Source organism: Manis pentadactyla, chromosome 10 (genome assembly GCF_030020395.1).
Source record: "Manis pentadactyla isolate mManPen7 chromosome 10, mManPen7.hap1, whole genome shotgun sequence".
Taxonomy (NCBI): Eukaryota; Metazoa; Chordata; class Mammalia; order Pholidota; family Manidae; genus Manis; species Manis pentadactyla.
Window position 1 is genome coordinate 79,666,330 of NC_080028.1, and position 23,656 is coordinate 79,689,985.

Here is a 23,656-nt window from a genome sequence, read left to right on the forward strand (position 1 = left end):
GAGCAGCATTGCCCCTAAACTTGAGTCAATGACTGAGGAATTGAGATCTAACATGGGAAAAAAAACCCACCTAGTACCCCGGGTTTATTGAGCCTCCAATGGGGCACCTTTATGCAGATTCTCGAGAGTGATCGTGCTCATAGCTGACTTCTGTCCTATGGCTGTAAGGCCCTGCCTCTGGAGTTAAGAGGTGCGGCCTCTCAGTGCATGCTGCAGCTCGTCTCTGCCCAGTGGAATCCCTCTACTACCCGCCTCTCAGAAAGACCCGCCCACATACCTCCTTGGCTTCCCTCAGCACTGTCACTCATCTATGCAATATTATTACAGACTTGTTATATATGTGTGGCCTTCAAGTTTTTCCCCTAAGTATTTAGCATGTCTATTCATTTTCCCAAGTAACTAGAGGTTTTTCAATGGCAAAACTTATTCTATTTCCCCGGTCCTGGTTACAGAGAAGATGACAAAAAGAATATGGACTCAGAATTATATTCCTCGCCCATTTTAAAATTGCTTTTAAAGTGATTTTAAATCATTTCAAAGCAATTGAGTTGTATGAGTTCCTTATATATTTTGGATGTTAACACCTTGATTGGGGTAATCACTTCACAATGTATAAATATATTAAATCATCACATTGTACACCTTAAAAAAACATAAAAGATAAAAAAAATAAATGCAATGTGGGATTCTGGATTAATACTGGAACAGAAGGAAACCTTTACTGGAGAGACGGGAAAACGTGGTTGAAGTCTGAAGTTTTACTAATGGCACTGTGTCAATGCTAATTTTCTGATTTCAATAATTGTTCTATAAGATGTTAAAATTAAGAGAAGCTCAGTGAAGACTACATAGGGATTCTTTATACTATCTTTGCAACTCTCCTGTAAGTCTAAGATAGTATTGAATTCAAATTTTTTTTAATACAAAAATAAAATATTCTTCACTATATACAAAATGCACTTGTCATAATAAACTGTTTCTTAGACTACCAAAAACACAATTCAGTTCACAGTGAGGAACATTCACATTCTAATAAATGCGAGTTGGGAGTTAAGACATAAGACAGCCTAATTCACATGGAATTTAATTGGCTTTAGAAACATTTTCAATGACTATGTCCCTTTCTAGACCAGAGTTTCTCAACCTCTGCAATACTGACATTTGGGGCTAGATAACTCTCTCTGAGTTGGTGGGGGGCATCCTGTGCACTGCAAGATGTTCACCAGCACCCCGGCCTCTACCTGTTAGATACCAGTAACACTACCCTCCCCAGTGTGACAACCAAAAACGTCTCTAGAAATTGCCAAATGTCCCAGGTGGGGGAGAGAAAATCATCCCAAGTTGTTCCAGAACTAAGAGGCAGTTGGAGCTCCCAGACCACAGATATTTACTGAGTGCCCACTCCATGACAGGCACAGTACAAGAGTTAGGGATACCAGATGGCATGAGCTGGGTGAGCTCCCAGCTCTCTAAGAGCTACAATGGGAGACTGGCAATAAGCTAAAAAAAAACTTTAAAATGTTAGATCAAGAAAAATACTCCAATAGAAATAGTGATATGACAGAGAATTACTTGTGTGAGTGGTGGGCACGGGGCTGCGAGGTGTCAAGGAGGGCTCTCGGAAGAAGTACTCTTTGAGCTAAGACCTGAATGATAAGAAGGAACCATGTGTGGAACAGAATAGAGAGCCCAGAAAAAATCCATGCATATGTGGTCCATTGATCTTGACAGGGTACTAAGAATACACAATGGGGAAAGGATAGTTTCTTCAGCAAATGGTATTGGGAAAACTGGATATCCACGTACAAAAGAATGAAATTGGATCCCTATCTTACATATTACACAAAAATCAACTCAAAATGGATTAAAGACTTAAGTGTAAGACCTGAAACTGTAAAACTCCTTGAAGAAAACACAGGGGCAAAGCTTCATGCATCAGTGCTGGCAACAGTTCCATGGACATGACACCAAGAGCACAAGCAACGAAAGAGAAAACAGATCTGTGGAACTACGTCAAACTAAAACGCTCCTGCACAGCAAAATAAATGATCAACAGAATGAAAAGGTGACCTACAGAATGGGAGAAAACACTTGCAAACCATGTATCTGATATAGGGGTTAATTTCTAAAATAATAAGTAACACCTACAAGTCAATAGCAAAAAAACTAATAATCTGATTGCAAAATGGGCTAAAGACTTGAAGAGATGTTTCTCCAAAGAAGATGTACAAATGGGCAATAGGCAAATGGGAAGGTGCTCAATATCAAGACTTAACTATCAGGAAAACTCAAATCAAAACTACAATGAGGTAACACCTCACACCTATTCAAATGGCTGTTGTCAGAAAACCAAGACAAAAAGTACTGGTGAGGATGTGGAGAAGGTAGAACCTTTATACACTCTTGGTGGGAATATAAATTGGTACAGCCATTATGGAAAACAGTACAGAAGTTCCACAAAAAATTAAAAACAGAGCTACTGTATGACCCAGCAAACCCCCCTCTGGTTATTTATCCAAAATAACTGAAATCAGAATCTCTAGGAGATACTTTTGCATTCCCATGTTCACTGTACTAGTCACAATAGCCACAATATTTATCCAGATGACTGGGTAAAAAACTGTGGCATATATATCCTATGGCTTATTATTTAGCCTTAAAGAAGGAAATTCCACCATATATGACAACATGGATAAACCTTAAGAACATTATGCTCAGTGAAACAAGCCAGTCACGAAGGACAACTACTGCATGATTCCATTCACATCATGTGTGTAAAACGGTCAAACTCACAGAATCAGACAATGGAATGGTAATTACTAAGGCTGTGGGGAGGGAGGCATGGACAGGGGTGATGGCGAGCTGATCATCAACAGACATAAAGTTTTAATTTATGCAAGATGAGTAAGTTCTAGAGCTCTGCTATATACAACATTGTACCCACAGTACAATACGCTTAAAAATTTAAGAGGGTAGGTCTCATGTTAAATGTTCCCACCCAATGAAATTAACAAAACAAAACAAAACAAAACAAAAAACCTACAGGAAGATGTAAGCCAGGATGTTCTGGAAGAGAAAACGAACGTGTAAACTCTGAACGGGGAATGAGTTTAGTGCAACCAAGGCACAGAGAGCAGACCAACATGACTGAAGTGCAGTGAGACAGGGAAGAAGTAAAGCAGCCCCAGGCCAGTCCACATAGCAAGGTCTGCATGGAAGGCATTGGAGAATTCCAACCAAGAGATGACATATCTGCTTTGTGTTTTAAAGCAACTCCCCTGGCTGCTCAGCAGAGGACACAGGAGGCATGGGTGGGGACAAGTCAGAGTCTATGTCAATCAGAACCCAGAAAGCCCTGACTCCAATTCAGAGGGCACAGAGGCTCACAGACCCATACAGCCTGGCTTGTACAGAGGTGTGGCAGCTCCCAGAGTAAGGGCTCAGACTGCCCTGTTCCTGGGAAACTTGGAGTGTTCCTGGAGAAACGACTTTTTGGTTGTTAAGCTTCATTGCTTAAACATATTCTTAAATGCCTGCTTTTCATGCTTCCCATTTTTTCATTTCTCTTTAATGATTTTTCTATTAAATGACTGATTTTTCTGTTGCCTTTTTATAACAGGCATAGAAACGAACTGCTAGAAAGCCTTATGACCTGAATTCCTTCACTAGCACAAGGAGGAGGTCTGCACATGTCTTCCCAAGCACATGGAGAAAACGTGGCTACTTACCTCGGCGCAAAGCGTGAGGGCTGGGGCCAGCGGAATTGTGGGAACTGGCTACTGTCTGGGCCTGGTTTTGGCCAGCAGCCATTTGACTGTTGTTTCTCCCGGGTGCAGGAGCAGATGCAGCTGAAGAGTCCTTGGGTTTTGGAGGACTAAGAGGAGCAGAAGTCAAGTCAGATGTCAGGCATTCCCAGCTAGAAAGCTAAGCACGCTATAGAATATAAAATTCCAACCAGTTTTTACCTCAGGCAAGGAGGTGATCCAAAATTCTCAAGTTTACACTGGGCCTATGGAGCTAGAACTTGGTGCCACACAGCCTACATAGTTTATGAGATTCATTGCATTGAACTGTTTTCCAACTACTCTGCCACTCAAATATCATGACAGAGACCATTTCACAGCAAACAACAGGAAATTTTAAGTTCCAGTTTTCTTGCACTTAAATTGGGCAATATTAAAAAACATGAAAGGGCTTTTGGACTTCAAAATAAGGAGATTTTGACGTAAATATTGTAAAAAACTAAGCAAAAGCTGGGCAAATACTAATGCCCTAGATTATAAAGTTCTTGGTTATTATCAATACTCGGGACTTGAGGAAAGAGAAACTCTACGAGGCTAAATGACTGCTCGAAGCCCAAAGCTGGTTAGTAGCAGGGTAGAGATCAGATCTCAGGCTTTCTAATTCCTGGCTCAGAATTTTTTATGCTAAACTTAATAGCTACATTCTGTCAAGGTCACCAAAGAGTGAATGCCATGAGTGAAAGGTACACAAAAATATCTAGAGTATAAAAAACAAAGAGCAAATTGACAACAGGCATTCTATTTGTCCTGCCATGCAGACTAATTATTGTTTTTAATATATTTAGCCTTGATTAAACAAATTGAATGCCACAGGTAAGAGAAAATATGTGAGTTTGCTAACATTTTTCTTTCTTAAAAAAATTTAAGCTAAAACAAATACACATATGGAGCAGCAATTAATTTGTAAGACAACATGGAGCTTGTGATGTGCATATGAAGCCCTAGGAAGTTTGAGGCCTTAGTTATTTTTAACCAAAAAGTGAACTTCCCCAAATTATGTAAAACAGAATTCAGGAATGCAAAAAGCATTCAGAGTTCAGCTATGAGGATTTCACATGATTCTTATCTTTCAAGCAGCTGGTTTCACATACCATGAGGCACTCCCCCTCCCACCCAAAGAAGCTGAGGTGAGGGAGTTCTCCCAAGGCAAATTCATCTCTGTGGGGGGAAAACTGCAAGGATAAATAGGCCATCCCTGCTTTAGGCACTTATTTTACTTTATATATGATCATTTAGTGCTTTCTGGATGGCCAAGGTAGAGCAAATGACAATAAAAATCTCAGCACATACTCTGTACAAGGGCCCATCTTTCACAGCAGCTGCCAATTCTGAACCACCTGAAGTGGCCTCTGGTGGTCACCTGCCTGGGTCAGTGTGGAAAAATGAATCCATGCAAATGAGATAATAATCTCAAGTTTAAAGGAACTTTTTCTTAAAGTTGCTATATATTTGCACCCAACTCCAGGTTGCTAATCCAAAGGTTAAGTCACAAGAGCCTCTGAAGAAAATCTACCTCATATTTTCTACCTTGTACTCAGGTATCAACTGCCCTACAAGACTGAAAGCTGAGGGGTAAGGGGATCTTAGTCACCTAGTATGCCTAGATGAGTGTCCAGCACACAATCAGTACTCAATTTCAGTACAAGTGACTGAATGGGTAGGGAGGAGGAAGGGATGAGTGAGTGAGTGAATGAATTAATGAGTGAGGAAATGAATTAATGAGTGAATGGATGAATGCCAGGAATACTCTAATCTATATTTAAATGTTTACTAGTTAGCACACCAGATGACAACAAGAAAATGAACACAGAGTAAACATCAAACAGGTAAGAGAGATTTATAACACTGTTAAGACACCTATTAGCTTAGCTTCCAGCACCAGAGCAGTATGGCAAAGAATGCAAACAAATGTTGCTTTCTTTTGAAAGCAGGAAGGAAGCAGACAATTTGCAGTCTTTTCCCATCCTTTGACATCCAGAAGAGTGAAGGTAAGCCTGGTTCACTCTATGCTGAGTGATTTTGGGGCCTGGAGGCCATGCCCACAGGCCCACACCTCAAGAAGGTTGGGGCACTGAGCACCCACTCAGAAGCCGGCCTCCTTACCTGTCGCCCGGGCTTGGCCCCTGCTCCAGTGTGCCCGCAGAGGAGGGGACAGCCCCACCCCCTGTGCTGCTTTCAGCCCTAGAGCTCTGGGGAGGGGGCTCTGGGCCCGCTGGAGCCAAGGTGCTGCCATCTGTGGGCGGGAGTGGTGGCTGGAAAGCAGGGGAAATGTGCTTTCTATTTAAGGTGCCACCCCGCCGGTGGGCCTGGAAGTCCATAAGCTTCACACCAAAGCTACATAGAGAGAAGAAACAGTCAACACACCATGCAAGCCGACTACTGAGAAAGAAGTCCATCGGTCCACACGTGTTAAAACCCACATAGAGGAAGGGATACCCAAGTTGCCCAGCATGCAGTGAAGTGGGAAGAACCAGATCAGTGGTCATTCTTATCACCCAAGCAAGCAATTCAACTTGGCTTTAAACCTGAGCAAGCCAAATGAACCTGGAACCGATCAACGTCCTTTCTCAACTTCAGTGCAAGCAGCCAAAAGCACAAAGGCAGGCCTCATCTTGAGTGAGTGCCATCATGTCAGCATGTTTATTTGCACCTAATGCCCATCTCAAATCTGTGTGTTTGGGAACAAGGTGGAAACTGAGTGCAGAAGTCCTACCAGTGACAATGTCAGGTTGTCACACCACACTGCCTCTTAAGTTGAGATGCAGAAACACTCAACTGTGCATATGCAAAGGATATAACACTGGAAAAAAACTAGTTGCTTTTGGGAAGGGGATGGTGGTTGGGGATAGGGTAGAAGGAAGTTTCACTTAAGCCCACTGGTGTATGAACTTCAAAAATTTTCATTTCAACAAATAAAAAGACACATGGCTCTGTGAGTTCATGTTTACTTAGTCAGCTGGTGGGGAGAATCCACCCAAGCAGGCAACTGAGAATTGTTTATTGTGTGCCAACTGGATCCAGAACATTGCATTCTGTAACTTAAAATACAAGAAGGCTAATTTTGTTGTGGGCTGTCTGTCATCAGGAAGTGCTATCATATGTGTGAATGGAGGCTCAGGTAAGTAAAACTTCTGCACATAGTAAGTGTGGGTTTATTATGTGGGGACAGAATAGGAAAGTAAAGCACCTTCCTTTGCTATGGATTAAAACAAACAAAACAAAGCAAACAAAACAGAAAACAAACCTCACTATAAAATTGGGCAATTAAGATGAGAGCTTGTTTAGTTTTAATGTAGAACTACTTCTAGTAATATTATTACATGTATGCAAGAAGAGCACATTGCTTCACTCAGGCCTAACACTCAGCATTCCTGGGAACACAGTGGCATCTCATCACACATCCAGGATAGGTTGGCATCTGTAGGCAAAAATCACACTTACCCTTCATAACTTTTGAAAAACCCCCAGATTGCCCATGGAGCCTAGTACAGAGACACACTGTCTCTCACTAGGTCTGACACAGCCATTTTCTTCCTTCCAGAATTGGCAAATACTGGCATTTCTCCAGATGAACATCAGCTTTGGTGGTTGTCCTCCATTGAGGGACCAAGTTATACCAGGAATATGTCTCTTTAAACACCAAAACATACAACTCACCAGGAGAGATGGGTCATTCTCACATTCACTCCTGGACATATATCCACAATATTTAACTTTTTTCCCCTTTTCTCTTATATTCCCCTAGTCAAGTACATTTAGGTGAATTTTTAACATGTGCACAGTGCCATTCCACAGTAGGCTCATCACAGACCACCAAGCATATGGCACGGATGTCAACTAACAAGCCACCTATCCGCTTTACGGTCAGATTAATGTGTGGAATGAGCTAGAATAGAATCCCTTAAGCCACCTGGACACTAACAGTCATGGAAGCACAGTGGGTCAATGTCACATTCCAAGTTCACTGAGACAGTACCAGACATGGAGGGGCTGATTTCTCTACGTGACATCTACTGCTGCCCTGAGGGAACAGCTCTGAACATACCTCTCCTTCTTCACCAAGTCCCCTTCCATCACCGCCATGCTGGCAGGTCGCTTCCTTTCCAGGGACCCCGAGTCGGAGTCATTTCCAGTTTGGGTTGAGTGATTGGAATTTGGGGTGACGAGAGGTACAAATGCTTCTGATACATTAAATTCCACTTCTGCAAGGAGAAAAGAAACAAGTGTATAGGCATTCCTCATTTTACTGCACTTTGCGTCTCTGTGCTTCAAATATTGTGCTTTTTACACATGGAAGGTTGGTGGCAACCCTGTGTCAAGAAATTGACATCATTTTTCCAACAGCATTTGCTCACTTTGTGTGTCTGTGTCACATTTTGGCAACTCTCATGAGATTTCCAACTTTTCCATTATTATTATATTTGTTACAGTGATTTGTGGTCAGTGATTATGAGCTGCTGAAAGCTCCGAGATGGTTAGCAGTTTTTAGCAATAAAATATTTTTGAATTAGATGTGAATGTTGCATTTTAGACATAATGCTATTGCACACTTGACTGATTATAGGATAGTGTAAACATAACTATTATGTGCTTTGGGCGATCAATATATTCATTTGACTTGCTTTATTGTGACACTCGCTTTATTGCAGTGGTCTGGAACCAAACCTGAAATATCTCTGAGGTCTGCCTAGACAGGAGATGCACAGCACACAGGTGGAGAGAGCTTTCAAACACCCCGCCAGGGCGGAAGCCTCTTTCTCCCATCCGCATACCCTCCCTGTCTCACAAGTGGAAGCCCCAGGCAATCCATCTTCTGAGAATGGTTTATCAAACCAGGGGGAGGTAAAACAGAAAAGCTAGAGACAGGGGAGGAGGGATGACTCAGAGGATAAGTTGACACAACTCTCTGCTTTCCTTTTTGTAAAAAAAGAAATCATGAATTACGGCAGAGGACAGTGAGCATGGATTACTTATTTGCTTCATAAAAAAAATCAGAGATACTTACAGTTTGATACAAAATGCTACATCACCATACTGCCTATAGCAGCTTTGTAAGGCTCCTTTTCTCAAAGGGAATCTTAGGCAAATGCCAATATCCATTAATTTGTTGAGTAAGCTACACAAGTGAGGCATGGTTCTTTCTTTTTAAATTAAGGTATCATTGATGAACAATCTTATCAAAGTTTCATATGAACCTTGTGGTTTCAACATTCACCCATATCAAGTCCTCACCCTACCATTGCAGTCACTGTCTATCAGCATAGTAAGATTCTATAGTCATTACTTGTCTTCTCTGTACTGGACTGCCTTCCCCGTGACCTACCTATATTGTGATTGCTAATTATAGTGCTCTTTAATCACCTTCTCCCTCCCCACCCACCCTCCCCTTTGGTAACCACTAGTCCCTTCTCAGAGTCTGTGCTTTGTTCCTTCAGTTTTGCTTTGTTTTTTTACTCCACAAATGAGGGAAATCATTTGGTACTTGTCTTTTTTCACCTGGCTTATTTCACTGAGCATAATACCCTCTAGCTCCATCCATGTTGTTGCAGATGGTAGGATTTGTTTTCTTCTTATGGCTGAATAATATTCCATTGTGTATATGTACATCTTTTTTATCCATTCACCTATTGATGGACACTTAGGTTGCTTCCATATCTTGGCTATTGTAAATAGTGCTGTGATATACATAGGGGTGCATATGTCTTTTTTAAGCAGGGATCTTGTTTTCTTCAGGTAAATTCCTAGGAGTGGAATTATTGGGTCAAATGGTATTTCTATTTTTAGTTTTCTGAGGAACCTCCATATTGCTTTCCACAACAGTTGAACTAATTTGCATTCCCACCAGCAGTGTAGAAGGGTTCCCCTTTCTCTGCATCCTCACCAGCATTTGTAGAGGCGTGATTCTTGATGTGTGTGAAGATAGTGGTAAAGAAAAGATGAGGGTGCCCTGACATCATGGAACTTATACTCCAGTGGATGTGACAAAGGGCTGTTTTGGGCAAAGGAGGTAAGGGAGGGCCAGACTCCCAACACTTGCCCAACCAGTACCCCCAAAGTGGGCCATGGAATCTCTGAGGATACCAGGATTGTAATAAACACAATTTGAATATCTGTCACCGATAAGATGAAATCCTCATTCTCTGACACAGCCAACTCTGATCTTCACAAACTGGCCCCAGTCAACATTTCTGGCTCTGACACTTTTGCATAAAGTCAGCTATCTGCCTCATGAAACAAAAAGCCTTCCTCTAAGTGGAAAGCTAATATTCAATGTCACCTCTTATATAAAACAACCCCTGGCTCTTTGTGCCTAACATCTGAATTTGTCAAATCATTCTCCATCCACCTATCCTTCTAATTTGCCATGTATTACAGTTTCTCTGCTTATGTGGCCTGCTTCTCCAGTGGCCAAATTCCTCCAAGGAAGACAGCATGTCTTACCAGCAAACATATGGCACCTAGTGGGTATTCAATATACACAAGCTGAATGAATGACTCTAGTGTTAAGTGAAAACAAGTGGAAGACAAAAATAACACGGTTACCATTATGTTAAAATATGAATGCAAACAGTCTAAAAAGCAATATGAAAAAGTAAAACCAATTATGCCATCATGAAGGGATTACTTATGTATTTCCTTCTTTTTTTATTTTTTTATTATTTATTTATTTATTATTATCTTTAAAATTTTTTATTAAGGTATTATTGATATACACTGTTATAAAGGTTTCACATGAAAAAACAATGTGGTTACTTCATTTACCCATGTTATCAAGTCCCCACCCATACCCCAATGCAGTCACTGTCCATCAGTGTAGTAAGATGCCACAGATTCACTATTTGCCTTCTGTGCTACACTGTTTTCTCTGTGATCCCCCACACCATGTGTACTAAACATAATACCCCTCATCATTTTTTTTTAAATTAAAGTATTATTGATATATAGTCTTATGGTGATTTCAAATACATAACACAGGATTTCAGCATTCACCCATATTATCAAGTCCCCTCCAGTGCGGTCACTATACATCAACACAGTAAGATGTTACAGAGTCATCAACTGCATTCTCCGTGCTGTACTACTGTCCCTGTGACCAACCTGTATTGTGATTGGGAATTATGTGCCTTTTAATCCCCTCCCCCCCAACCCAATCTGCCCCAACCACTCCCCCTTGGTAACCACTAGTCCCTTCTTGATGTCTATGAGTCTTATGTATTTCCTTCTTTAAAAAGTTTTTTTATACTATCATACATTTACTGTGTGGCTCTGGCAGTCAGTGCAGTGGAAAGGCTGGTTACCTTCAGGGAAGAACCAGTCAGCATGCTGGATGATGGGCTCAATCACGGCAACCACGTGGACGGATGTGGCTGCTGCCATTTCAGCTAGTGTTCTGCAAAGAAGTTCACAGAGTTAAAATACTTCCCCTAGGCAGCCTCTAGTTTCTGCAGATGATGTTGGGGTGATTCAATTATCTTCGAACAATAAAATATTTAAGTACAAATAGAAAAATGAGATCCACAAGGCCTGGTCCATGACTGAGGCAATGATCGTCCAATAGGAAAATTACCCTGACTCAGCTGTCACTCCTTAGTCTGCACGGCGAGGGCTGAGCTAGAACAATGGTATGTCAAAATGCTGGCTTTCAACTGGTTTCGAACAGGGTTGCATTTTCCCAGTGCAACAGTATTGTCATGGTAGTTAGCTTCTAATCTCAAGATTACCACAAACCAATTTTGCCTTTAATATAACCAAGAGCTACGGAAAACGGTATAGAAATTCCTCAAAAAATTAAAAACAGAAATACCATATAATGCAGTAATTCTACATCTGGGTGTTTACCCAAAGAAAATGAAAACACTAATTCAAAAATATATATATGCTCTCCTATTTTACTGCAGCATTATTTATAATAATAACTAAGATAGGGAAGCAATCTAAGTGTCTATCAATAGATGAATAGATAAGGCAGTGGCACATATATACAATAGAATATTACTCAGCCACAAAATCTTGCCGTTCACAACAAGGTATGGTGATAGACGATAACTACACTTATTTCATGAGCATTCTGTAAAGCACATTGTAAATCAAAATTTTTAAATAAATACATATATAAAACCATGAGGATGCATTGTTTCAGTGTGCCTCTTATTATATCAGAAAACCTGAGCACCCACATTTACACACATTATTAAGCTTGTCATATCTATGGACTGGCCCCACTCTGTGTGTTCAGAAGCATGTTCAGAAGTTAGAAATATCCAAATACAGAACTCAAAAGGAAGAAAATAAATAGGAAACATCCCTGCTGTCAAGGAGCTCACATTCTAGTTCAGAGTCAGAATACCAAAAAGCACGCAAGCTGCAAAGGCCTGACATTTATTGAGCACCTTCCATGCTTCAGGGCTTCAGCTTTTTCCCCTCATGTAGTTTTTATAGCATGGGGACTGTTACTGAGGCTTGTTTTATAAATGGGACACTGAGTTCCCAAGAGGTTGGATCTCTGTCTGGCTGCCCCAAACCTGTCTCCTCTATCATCCCTCTGACCTCTCTTCCCACCAGGAAGACCATGTTCACCCCAATTTCCAAACAAGCAGAAGTCTAGCTCCTTTCAAATTCCAGCTTAAAATGTAAGCTCTGCCTGCAATCTAGCCTCCCTTCCCATTCATTCTTCCCTTCCACCCATCTGGATCCTGACCACTCCCATCTTAGAACCTGTTGGATTGGTGAAGAACTGCCCGTTCATGTTCTTCATCAAGTCTTCTTTTTGAGGACTGAAAATCTGTCTATTGATTTGCAAGACCTTTTTATGTTTCCCAGATATTTTTGGAGGAATTGCCTAATTTGTGAATTCCCATTTGTTTAAGGAGTTTTCTGACATATAGAAGTTTCTAGCTGTTATAGACCCAAATATATCATTTTTTAATGTGTAATTTGCACTGCTTTTATGTACAGAATTTTTTTTCTATACCAAAAGCTAGAAAATACTTACCTGCTATATATTTATGACATCACTTTTTATATTTAACTCTTTGATCTACCTGGAATTTATTTGCTATAGGTTATAATGTATGTAAGTCACCTTTGCATACGTATTTATTCTTAATTTTGCCTTATGATATTGGATCTTGAAAAATAATCATATAAATTCTTTCTGAAACAAGACTGGTCATACGTAAATGAATGAATTAATTAAAGATAGAAAGATTTGATTCAGAAAGTCACCCAGCTGACAGCAGTGCTCCAAGAATGTTGGCTAAATGGAAAGACCAACTTCAGAAGTGCATCCTACACTGAATATGTATCTTGAGTTATATTACTATTCTTCCCATCAGGTGGAAAGAAGTTAAAATAACAGTGTGGGGGAAAGATTACTTACCCTTCATTTTTGGCCCACAGTAAGTTAGGGCCTAACACGATCGCAATGTTGCTGGGAGTCATTTTATTAATGTCACTGGTCTGAGCAAGCTTTGCAAGGAACTTGATTAAATACCTGCAGAACAAAAGAGAAAGTGGACAAGCACACCTTCTGAAATATCTGCAGGAATAGTTATCTTCCTGCCCAGGTGCTCAGTCCTGGATTGCTCAGGTGCTAAATGCAGTGTGACTAAATCAGAATCTGGCTCTGGTTAAGCATTTTAAAAATTCCCTGTATTCTTTGTTTCAGAGAATAGTAGTTTAGAGCTTAGAAGAGGGAAACAACTTAAATGTAAACTTCAGTGATTCGATGTCTACTTGCTATATATTTCGAATCCATTTCTCCTTTATGCCTTATCTGCCTACCCCTAAATAAATTAAGAGTGACAATGGGCTCAATATATTTTTAAAGCAAACATAATAAAAAAGTACATAAATATAGGTATACTGCTTAAAGGAAACTATATTTGAAATGCTTTATAATTATGAAGATATCTAACTTACCATTTAGATATTACTCTCTTATGTACAAGTATAGCACTATAAAAGCAAAAAATTAAGAACCCATCTATCTATCAATAAGGGGTTGATTAAAGAAGTCAGAATATATCCTTACAGTGGAGTACCATACAGCCATAAAAATTATTACGTATTAAATGGAATGATATGGAAACATTTTCAGGATGTATAGTAAGCAAAGAAGGCAAGGAGGAGAATGATGTACACAATCTAAACTACCATTTGAGATGTGTGAGAGAACTGTATGTATATACAATGTGTATGGACATTTGATAGTGTATGCATCAACTCCTGATGAAAGAATATACAAGAAATGGAAAACATTGGCTGTGTCTCAGGAAAAGAGATAGGTAGCTGGGGCATAGGAAGAGGAGAGGAACTTTCACTGTACACCTTTTGAATTTTGAACCATGGCAATGTATTCGCTATTTAAAAAAACAATCCGTAAAACTTAAAAAGAGCAAAAATAAACAAAATAAAATGCTAAAGCTCAAAGTACCAAGAACTGTAGTTTAGTTTCCATTGTAAGATATTGAATAGGGTAAAAGCATCTGCAACTCAAGATGGGTGTGTTAAATGAATCAATAAGGGATATTATAAGTATTAACATACAAGTATTTAACTTAGTAAGAGAACCTAAGACTGAAATTGAAGTTCTAGTAACATGCAAGTAATTTTACCAGAAAAGTACCTGTTGTTTTGGACCAAGTCCTCTCCCTATGCTTCTTCAAAGTTACATTTTCAGTCAAAGGGAAGACAGAGATCGAATTCTAGAAATTTACTCCATAGTTAAGTTTTCTTAAAAACATAGTTATTCCATAAAGTAATATGTAATCTCCATTACTTGAAATTTTGTTTAGTAGGATGATTTATGTTCTGTTTAAATTATGTGCCATACATGAAAGATAGTACAGAAAGTACAAGTATTGATTAATATTTGCTTTTTACATAATGGACAATTTAGACTCCAAATCCAACAGAGTCAACCAAAGTTGTCACTATAATTTTTTCCCAATAGCTGCAGTGGTAAAACGATCCAGGTAGCTTACCTATTAATGCCAGACATGATGCTGATGCTTCAGATGCAACACAATAATACACATCAATTCCATTCCCAGAAAACCCAAGTTACTCTCCACAGCATTTTTAAAATGTGCCAAGCATGCCTGAATTAAATGGCCTTCCTGCTGCAGATTAAATCTTTCTTCATTCCAGAATCACTGCAGCTTGGTGGCTTAGAATGTCAATCATACATACCTAAAGTTAACAAAATTTTGTGGTGGCAACTTCTGACACGTTCTCCATAAATCTTGAAGTTTTTTGTCTTGATCCTGCACACTAATAAAAGAAAATTATCCATAGCCATTTATTAAAACACATTATTAGTAATACCTGTGTTAGTATGCTACATTAACAATGCCTTCATTAACAGAGAAAGCACAGTTGGAAAAAAGCACAGATTTTGGAAATACGCACATTTGGAGTCAAACAACAATGAACCATGAACAGTTAGTGAACCTCACCAAGACTCACTCTCCTAATGCACCCAACTGGGCGCAAGAATGTTCATTCCACCAAGTGACTGTGAGGGTTTGGGACATAACCACATGGAACCACCCAGACCAACGCTTGGCACACAGAAGACAAGATACCGCTGGCAATCTGTCTAGGAAATGAGCATATTCAGGTACAGCTTCGTGAAGCCCAGATCTCTCATCCCAAGTGCGGCCCAGCCACTAAGCTCCTAGGCCCCAGAGCCCCGGGTCTGTCCCTGCGCTCAGTAATGCTCAAATGCTCCAGGCCCAGAAGCAGCCCTTTTCTGCTGGGAAGCAAATATATAAGCTATCCTGCTATAGTTTCAACGTGGAAACTTTCACAGACACAGAAAAGGAAGACAACCCCACCCACCACCTGTAGTAAAGACTGCTGGGAGTTGCCTACACAATGTCTCAATAAAACATCCTCCATAACTGAGCCATTCCTGAGTATTACAGGTAGGAGTTAAAACACAATTATACCCTAGAGGCCTGTTGATGTGTCACCAGGATGGTATGGTGGCCCATGTGGACATTTCTCAAGTATAGAATCAAATCAATATACCAGTAGACAAATAACTGCTTTTAAAAGTTTATTCCCTCACAGGAACAAGTCTGGGAGTCTCAGAACAGAGAGAAGAGTCCAGGTGTAGAAGGAGTAGAGAAAACTACCCAAGAAAAAGCGATCCCAGAACTCTCCCCTACCCGGCCCTGATTGTGGGGTTCCATTTATTCAGCCTCATGAACATGGATACTTACAGCAGGCTGGGCCCCACAGTGGGTTCCCAGGCTATGACCATGACTAAGAACTTACTCTTACTTTAAAAACCTCACCATTACCAGGGACAAAGTCTCTCATTCCACAGCCACAGAGGAAAAGCTCAAACGCAAATGCCTGGTTAAAGTGACAAGAGATGGATCATCCCACTGAAGTACAGCTGACCCATTAACAATGCAGGGGTTAGGGACACTGGCCCCCCATGCAGTTAAAATTATTAATATTCTCTTGAGTATGACAAGGGGTAAAGCTGAGAATCCGTGCAGAACTCAAAACTCCCTCCAAAATTAACTGCTAATAGCCTGATGACCAGAAGCCTTACCAAGAACATAAACAATTCTGACTGACACATATCTTATATGTTATACATATCATATACTATCTATATTCTTACAATAAAATAAGCTAGAAGAAAATGTTTTTTCTTAAATTGTTAGCAATCTTCAAGAATTTTCCCAATATATTTATTGAAAGAAATCCACATGTAAATGGATCCTGCACAGATCCAACCTGTGTTGTTCAAGGGTAAACTATATATAACTGATCAGAGCAAATAGCTTCTTTTAATCATGGCCTATGTCACCCAGGTGACAGTGTCTGGAGATGGAGGACAAGGTAGGAGGGGAGGGGAGATGAGTGAGTCAGAACCATGAGGGACAAGGAGGACAGGCCGGCCAGCCAGAGAAAAGCCTCTAGAACTATTTGAACAAGGCTGCCCTGCTTAAAACCAACTACTCCTAGACAGACCGAAGTGGGGAGGGAGGGTAAGGGATAAAGAACAGAAGCACCATCTTTGGGTCAGATGGGTCCGGGTCTGAATTCCAACTCTGCCAATTACTTGTTATTACTCTGACCCTGCTCCTCCCCAAGCCTCAGTTTCCTCATTTGTGAAGTGAGGATAACAACATCTGCCTTTTAAGACACCAATTATGATTACAGCAGAAAATGGGTATGAAGATTAGTACAGTACTTAGTACACAGTAAATGCTCAGTAAGCATTAACCATTATTACTAACAACATCAACATCTTATCACTGCCCAGATGAGTTTCCACACAGCTCAACAAGCACACTGCCACGGGCCAGTATGACACCTATCCCCAGTCACGGGGCTTTCTTCAACATAAAAGGGGTTTCTGATGAGGCAGTCCATTAATGCAGGTACCACTTAATGTCTCCAGCCACATAATCACACAAACTGAAGCCAATGTGTAAGTGGTGACCTTCCCTCTCTAATATTGATAATACTCAATATTTTTACCCTGAACTTAAGAACTCAGGTACATGTTACTTAACACATATGCTATTTGTGTGTTTTTTTATGATTCCCCATAAGTAAGATGATTTACAAATGGAAAACAATGTTATATCATTTCCTTTAACTCTTCAAACTCAGTGCTTAAACCTACCTTGCAACTTGTGTCCATTCTTCATACAGATTAAAAGTCATCAGGGGTTCAGGCAGTTCCCGTAAATAGGACTTTAAAGCACCTGAAATTATTAACACTCTCTTTAAGTCTGATAAGCGGTAAGACTGGGAATTTCAGGACATATTATTTTGCAAATTGAAATTATCTCAGTCACAATCTTCCAAGATATATAGAACAAACTATGAATTGGCAAGAGTGGCTAGGGAATGAAATGCTCCTAAAACAAATGCTGTCTCTTACAAGATATATATTGAGAGATCAACAGAAAATAAAATTAGCTTCAAAGCCATCTTCTTAATAGATATCATTTCCCCAGGCAGATCGAGGTTTTGAAGGTGAAAAGGGAAGAAAATACAAGCAGGTCTCCAAATACTTAGATCATAAACTACATTTTTTACTCGGTAATCAGAAGGAAAAAAAACAGGAATAGAAGAGATGTGTGTGTGTGTCTGTGTGTGTGTGTCTGTGTGTGTGTGTGTACCCTTTTACAGTTTTATTTGTCATTTCAGTTTTGTCACTTAAACCTGAAAGGAGAGTTGGACTTTTAACTGCTGAGCTGTCTGAGATAAGACTTCCCCACCCACCGGAGGGGGACCCCTTGGAGCTTACCCGCTACAGCATGGGGGTCTGAACAGAACTCATCCAGGTGAGATGTAGAACAGTCTAATGCTGCTTTCAGTTTCTTTAGCTTGGAGGCCCCAGCCCCAATTCGGAAAAGACCCTAAAGACAATGAAAAGCCATTAGTATCAAGCTCAAGGTGTGAGCCATACACTGAGTGTCAGTATGTGGTGGAAGAGCCCTCTGCCCTGCACCGACTCCAGCACACCTTGTCTCGGAGCACAGCAACGTGGGCTGCCCTGCAGGGCTGTAGAGGGCTGGGACCAGGCAGGGGCAGAGTGACAGGCTGGCCAGCATTTACTGAATCTTCCAAGCCCCATTGCAAAAATATCCACGCCCCTTAGAAGTCTACTTAAAAGCTGTATTTTATACTTACACAAGGTTAATTATTATAGATTTTTTTTAACTTAGGGATATATATTTTTTAAATTGACATCTCAGGAAAAATTGCCAGATGAGGTTATGGGTCACTTTCACTGCCCTAAATGTTAAATGTTACTTAGAAAAAGGACAGAAAACACATGAAGGCTCAACAAAGAGGCAGGACTTTGAAGACCCTGGACCAGGAGTTATAAGACTTGGGTTTTGAGGAAAATTAATCTAGACAGGGCTTCCCAGCCTCAGCAGTGCTGGCATTTGGGCCAGGTATTTCTTGTTCCAGGGGCCATCCTTGGTACTGCAGGATGTAGACCAGAAGCCCACCAGATGCCAGTAGCAACTCCTCCCTGCCCATCCCACCCCCACCCCAAGTTGTGACAATCAAAAATGTCTCCAGACTTTAAAGGTCTCCTGAAGGGGAAAAAATTGGCCCTGGATGAGAGCGCTGATCTAGGCTAGCAGAAGCTGGGGTCACATCATGGGGGTGGGGAGAAGTGACTGGAAGTAAACACGGGAGGGCTTCTGGGTTATCTGGGTGATGATCACAGGCCAGCTCAGTTCGTGAAAATTTACCAAGCTGTTCACTTATGATACATACACTTTTCTGTGTGTAAATTCTGCTTCAGTGAAAGGTTTTTAAAAGGATCAAAAAGACTTGTGTTTTGCTTCTGGCTCCATCCCAGTGTGAACTCTGCGCTGCACTCCTTGTCTACACAGGAGAAATGAGACCTGGCGGGCTTGGTGCACAGGTGTTTCTTGGGTAAAGATTTCATACAATAAAGTATGTAAATGCCCCCCAAAAATTGCACAGTACTACACAAATGTAAGATTCTTGCTATAAAAAAACTAAAGTTCACAGAAGCTCTGGTCCATTAGTGCATCATAAAATTCATTTTCATGTGTCACAACCAGAGTCTACAATGAAACGATCATATGACACACAAAAAAGTCCAAGTGTGCTCTAAGTAGGAAAGGGAAATATTATTCCATGAAGCCTGTTTCACTTACAGTGCGCCTACACTAGATGTAATGTATAGGGTCTCAGTGAAACTTTAAAATGTGGGTCACAGTGACAAAAGTTCGAAAGCCACTGGACTTCATGGTTCCAACAGTGGCTATGTGAGAAAGGAGGGTGCTGTGGGCATGGAGACTCGGCATGCAGGACCCTGAGGTCCCCTCACCTCCTCCTTCATGCCTGTCCCCAGCAGCAGCATGACACAGGCTTCGATGGGAAGTGCGATCTCACGCCCACTCCGCTTCAGGTGTTCTTCCAAAGGAGTCCCGAAGGCTGGCTTTTCAGCCCACTTATCTAGAGCAGCAAGCCACTCAGTAAGACACCCAACAACCTCATGGCATCACGGTTATTTTCTCCCCAAACTACCACAAGGAATTTTTTTAGCAGGCTGGTAGAGTTGAAGCTTTGGAAAAAGGGAAAACATCTGTTTGATTCGCTTTTGTTATTTACCATTTATCAGAGCAAAAATATATGCGAAGCTAGGAGGTTACTTGCAGCACATAAGCCCTGCTCATGCCTATGTGGCACCCAAGGAGAGTGCCCCTAGATGTTGCAATGGCACTCCTGCCCCCAGCATCCTGCCCTCATTACACAGGACAGGCGGGCTGTTTCACACTAAAACCAAGGATTCATGAGTGCAGTGTTTTCACTGAAATTATTCTAGCCATGCAGAGCAGCACTGGCCTCCTACCTAGAGGACAAGAAATAGACTCCTTCAATGTGAAAAAAGGAAAAATTCTTTAAAATCTTAAACATAAGCCAAGCATCGTCATACAAGACTGGAGATGGTCAATGTGAACTTATTAAATGCAACATCTCTGTGACACGCAGTGCTTCCAAATCCGTATATGTACCCCCAAACAGGTCAAGAAAATGCTGAGTAGGAAAGAATGCAGTATCTGTGGTCCCATAGTAGCATAGGGGAAGGCTGTGCTAACAGCAGTAAAGCAATATTTTATATTATTTTTTGGGTCATATACTCTGCTTCATTCCACAAAGGATTTGAGGCAGCTCAGCAGAAATACAACAGTGAAGCAGTAAAATAGAAACAGGAATTTGGACAATGGATGCATTTAATTAGAATAAGGAGTATTTGGGTTGGGTTTGGCCTGCCTGTGGGAGCTGCAGAGATCAAGAAGCACACAAAGCTAAAGAGGGAAAACTAATTGGTTGAAAAATGCTCCACTGAGGAACACTTAATTTTTCCCCAGAGACAGGCAGGGTGTCACATCCCTCTCAGCACCATTCATAGACAGCTGTCCTTTAGCAGCTTTGCTGTTTAAATCTTGGATTCTGAGCAGGTGATACTCTAGTGTGTCCTTTTACACATTCCCCTGGTCAGAGCAGGAACAGGGCCATCACTTGATCTGCACGTAGGGGAGGGATGTCAAGTCCCACAAACCCACATCCTGAGAGCCTGTGAAAGTTACCAATGGATGGAAAGAGCAAGTGGGTAGAGGCTGAAGGAAGGGGTGAGGGAAAGGGAGGCAGTGGACGAAAGCAAGGAGCAGGCCACTCTCAGAACTGTCAGGTGCCCCCCTCACCTTGGCCAGGCCCCTGGCCAGTGTAATTCCTAATAGAAAACGCGTCTGGGGATTTTGCCCTTCTCAGAAGATAGAGCTCTGCGGAGGTCCTCTCAGAGGCCAAATCTTACCTTGAATACTCTGTCCCTTTTATCTAAAGCAATGATTCTCAAAAGAGGCAGACAATGGCCACATGACCCTTCCCACAGGGATACATCAGTCACCCAGGGGAGTTCTGCACACGCACCTGCCGTCACCTTCACCACATGCCTGGTGCTGAGAGCCAGCCGGGATCCAAACCCCCGCTGAACTTTCCAGTACACACTGAATGGTGTGCCCCCACCCCCCCGCCTCAGTGTCACGTGAGCAGAGGGCAGATGGGAGAACCACTGACCCAGAGACAACTGCCGAGGCAGACTCCACCCAAGGTGCTGGCCTCTCAAACAACAGACCTACTAGGTGCCAGGCACTGCAGCGGGTACCCAGAGGCACACAGATGCCCCACTCTCGGGGTGAGAGCAATCTAATCGTGAGGAAAATACAGACATACACGTAAACATGACAGTAATTAACAAGACAGGACATGTTTGCTAAGTCAGAGCAAAAAAATGGTGAAATGGTGTAGACAAGGGTCGCAAATGCCATTGTCCACAGGGGCCAGACAGACTCCTCAGGCGCTGACCAGCCAAGGGGGCATGCGGCCCATTATGGGCAGCAGCTGCTCCTCAGCACCAGACCACTGCTGCCGTGGGGGAGGCAGGTCTGGTGCCACCAGGCTTTCTGAACTTTCAGGAGAAGCCAGAAATCAGGACTGCTATGTCAAAGTGTCTGGTTTTTAAGCTAGTTAAAAAGATTTTTTTAAATGAGACATGGCTGTTTGTGACTTCTGGTGTAGACCATAAATGCTAGAGCAGTTCAAGAGGCAAAGTGTTCACTGTCAACTTCAGTTGTCAGAGAAGGCTTCTCAAGAGAGGGGCTTGGAGGGTTCTTAGAGGACAGACAGGAGTGAAACACACCAAGAAGACTGAGGCTGAGAAGAGTCGGGGGCCCTGAGTGTCAGAATTCACAGTTTACTCCACAGCTGGGGCACAAGGTGGTGAGGACAGGGGGTGGACCGCGACAGCAGGAGGCTAGAGGAAGGCACAGCAGCGGGTATAATGGGCAGACCTGGTGACAGAGCGTGAGAAGGGAAGAAGACAGCTCCGAGGTCTCAAACCCAGATGGTCTGGAGGAAAACGTACCTGGGAGGCGAGGCCAGCTGGTGCAGGGGAAGCTCAGCTTGCCTTCTGAGATGCAGTGGGTTTCAGGTGACAGCCAGTTCTCAGAGGGAACTGACACAGAGGAGGATGCCAGGACTGAGGCACAGGGGAGACTGAGGCTGTCAAATGAGGGGTTGAGGCAGAAAGTGGGGACAAGCGGGGGGAAAACACAGGAGCAAGGGCTGGACCTCAGAAAGGCTAACTCTTGGGGCGGGAACAAAAATGGAGAAAACACAGCCCTAACAATGAAAGGAAACAATCAAGTGATATGAGGGCAAAAATTTAAACAAGGAAGAGATGGCCCAAGGCATGTCAAATGCCAAGATGCGACAATTAAGAGGCCATCGGTCCACTAGAAATTGGAGTATTTTTTATTTTTAATAGCAGTGATTGGGACTAGAAGCCAGACTGCGAAGTGCGATGGGAAATGAGTCATTCAAAGAGCCTACCAGAAAAATAGAGGAGGAGATTAAATGGGACACCATGCTGACTACAGGCAGATACCCAGCTGGCCATGAGTATGAGTTCAGGGTGTGCAAGGGCACAGGGGGCAGAGGGGTCATGTTTGTTTAATTTTTTAAAATCATAACAACCCACTGAGTCTTCTGAGAACAGAGAATGAAAAGGAAGAGGAAGACAGCACCAAGATAAGAGGCAGACACAAGGACAGGCAGAGGTGGACAGGGTTGAATTCCAAGGCTCAGGTGAAGGCAGCTGCCTTAGAAAGAGAGATGCATCATATTTTCTTCACTGGATTTCCTCCCCAAGCACCAGCTTTCCTTGTTCCATCCTAGACCTCTTCCCAGCCCCCTTCCAGTTCCCTGTAACTTTCTGATATATTTCTCTAGGGAAATATATCAACAGCCTTGGGAAGAGAATAGAATGAGAGTTAAAAAAAGAAAAAGGACTGCTAACAAAATCCAGTCTTTCTTTCATGCTTGTTAGTCACCTCTTTCACCTCTGAAACACCTCTTTAAGACTTTAAGCCACTCAAAGGCTAAGATGATGATGTTTACTATTTGGTTCTAGGCAGGGCCCAGCACGCAGTAGGTATCCCATGAATGCATGCTCTGAACTTGCCCAGCATGAGTCTGCCTCTTGCAGGACTGAATGTTCTCCAGCAGCTTTATTCCTCTGCATGGTGACTCAACCTCGTCATTGACAAGCCAGGAAACTGGATCACTTAGGAAAAGAAAGCAAGGGCAGCTCATCCTACGAAGAGTCGCTGAGTAAATCAGACACACGGCACTCGCAATACTGAACATCTGGCTATGTGATCAGTCAAGATACTGAATTTTCTAATTCTGTTATCCAGAATCTTTGAGGCAAAGCCAGAACCTGTCAAGACCTCCTAAAGTTTAGGGGAGAAGAGGCATTCTTG

The 23,656-nt window shown here is 41.9% G+C and overlaps 1 protein-coding gene across 8 annotated transcripts in view; it reads right to left on the reverse strand.

Moving 5' to 3' along the window:
- The window catches only part of ARHGAP17 (Rho GTPase activating protein 17), a 96,131-nt gene that overhangs the window by 10,546 nt on the left and 61,929 nt on the right, over nucleotides 1-23,656 (reverse strand). For 6 of the 8 annotated variants that reach the window (XR_008992148.1, XM_057487052.1, XM_057487054.1 and 3 more), the window contains 9 exons: nucleotides 19,660-19,787; nucleotides 18,091-18,202; nucleotides 17,461-17,542; nucleotides 14,997-15,077; nucleotides 13,183-13,296; nucleotides 11,102-11,193; nucleotides 7,849-8,005; nucleotides 5,907-6,137; nucleotides 3,729-3,874 (listed from right to left, as the gene is read on the reverse strand). Coding sequence is in view for 7 of the 8 variants with exons in the window: in XM_057487052.1 (XP_057343035.1) it covers nucleotides 3,729-3,874; nucleotides 5,907-6,137; nucleotides 7,849-8,005; nucleotides 11,102-11,193; nucleotides 13,183-13,296; nucleotides 14,997-15,077; nucleotides 17,461-17,542; nucleotides 18,091-18,202; nucleotides 19,660-19,787 (1,143 nt within the window). In the remaining variant the exon portion in view is untranslated. The remainder of the gene's footprint in view (nucleotides 1-3,728; nucleotides 3,875-5,906; nucleotides 6,138-7,848; nucleotides 8,006-11,101; nucleotides 11,194-13,182; nucleotides 13,297-14,996; nucleotides 15,078-17,460; nucleotides 17,543-18,090; nucleotides 18,203-19,659; nucleotides 19,788-23,656) is intronic. The other 2 variants (XM_057487056.1, XM_057487055.1) reach the window with 1 other exon arrangement.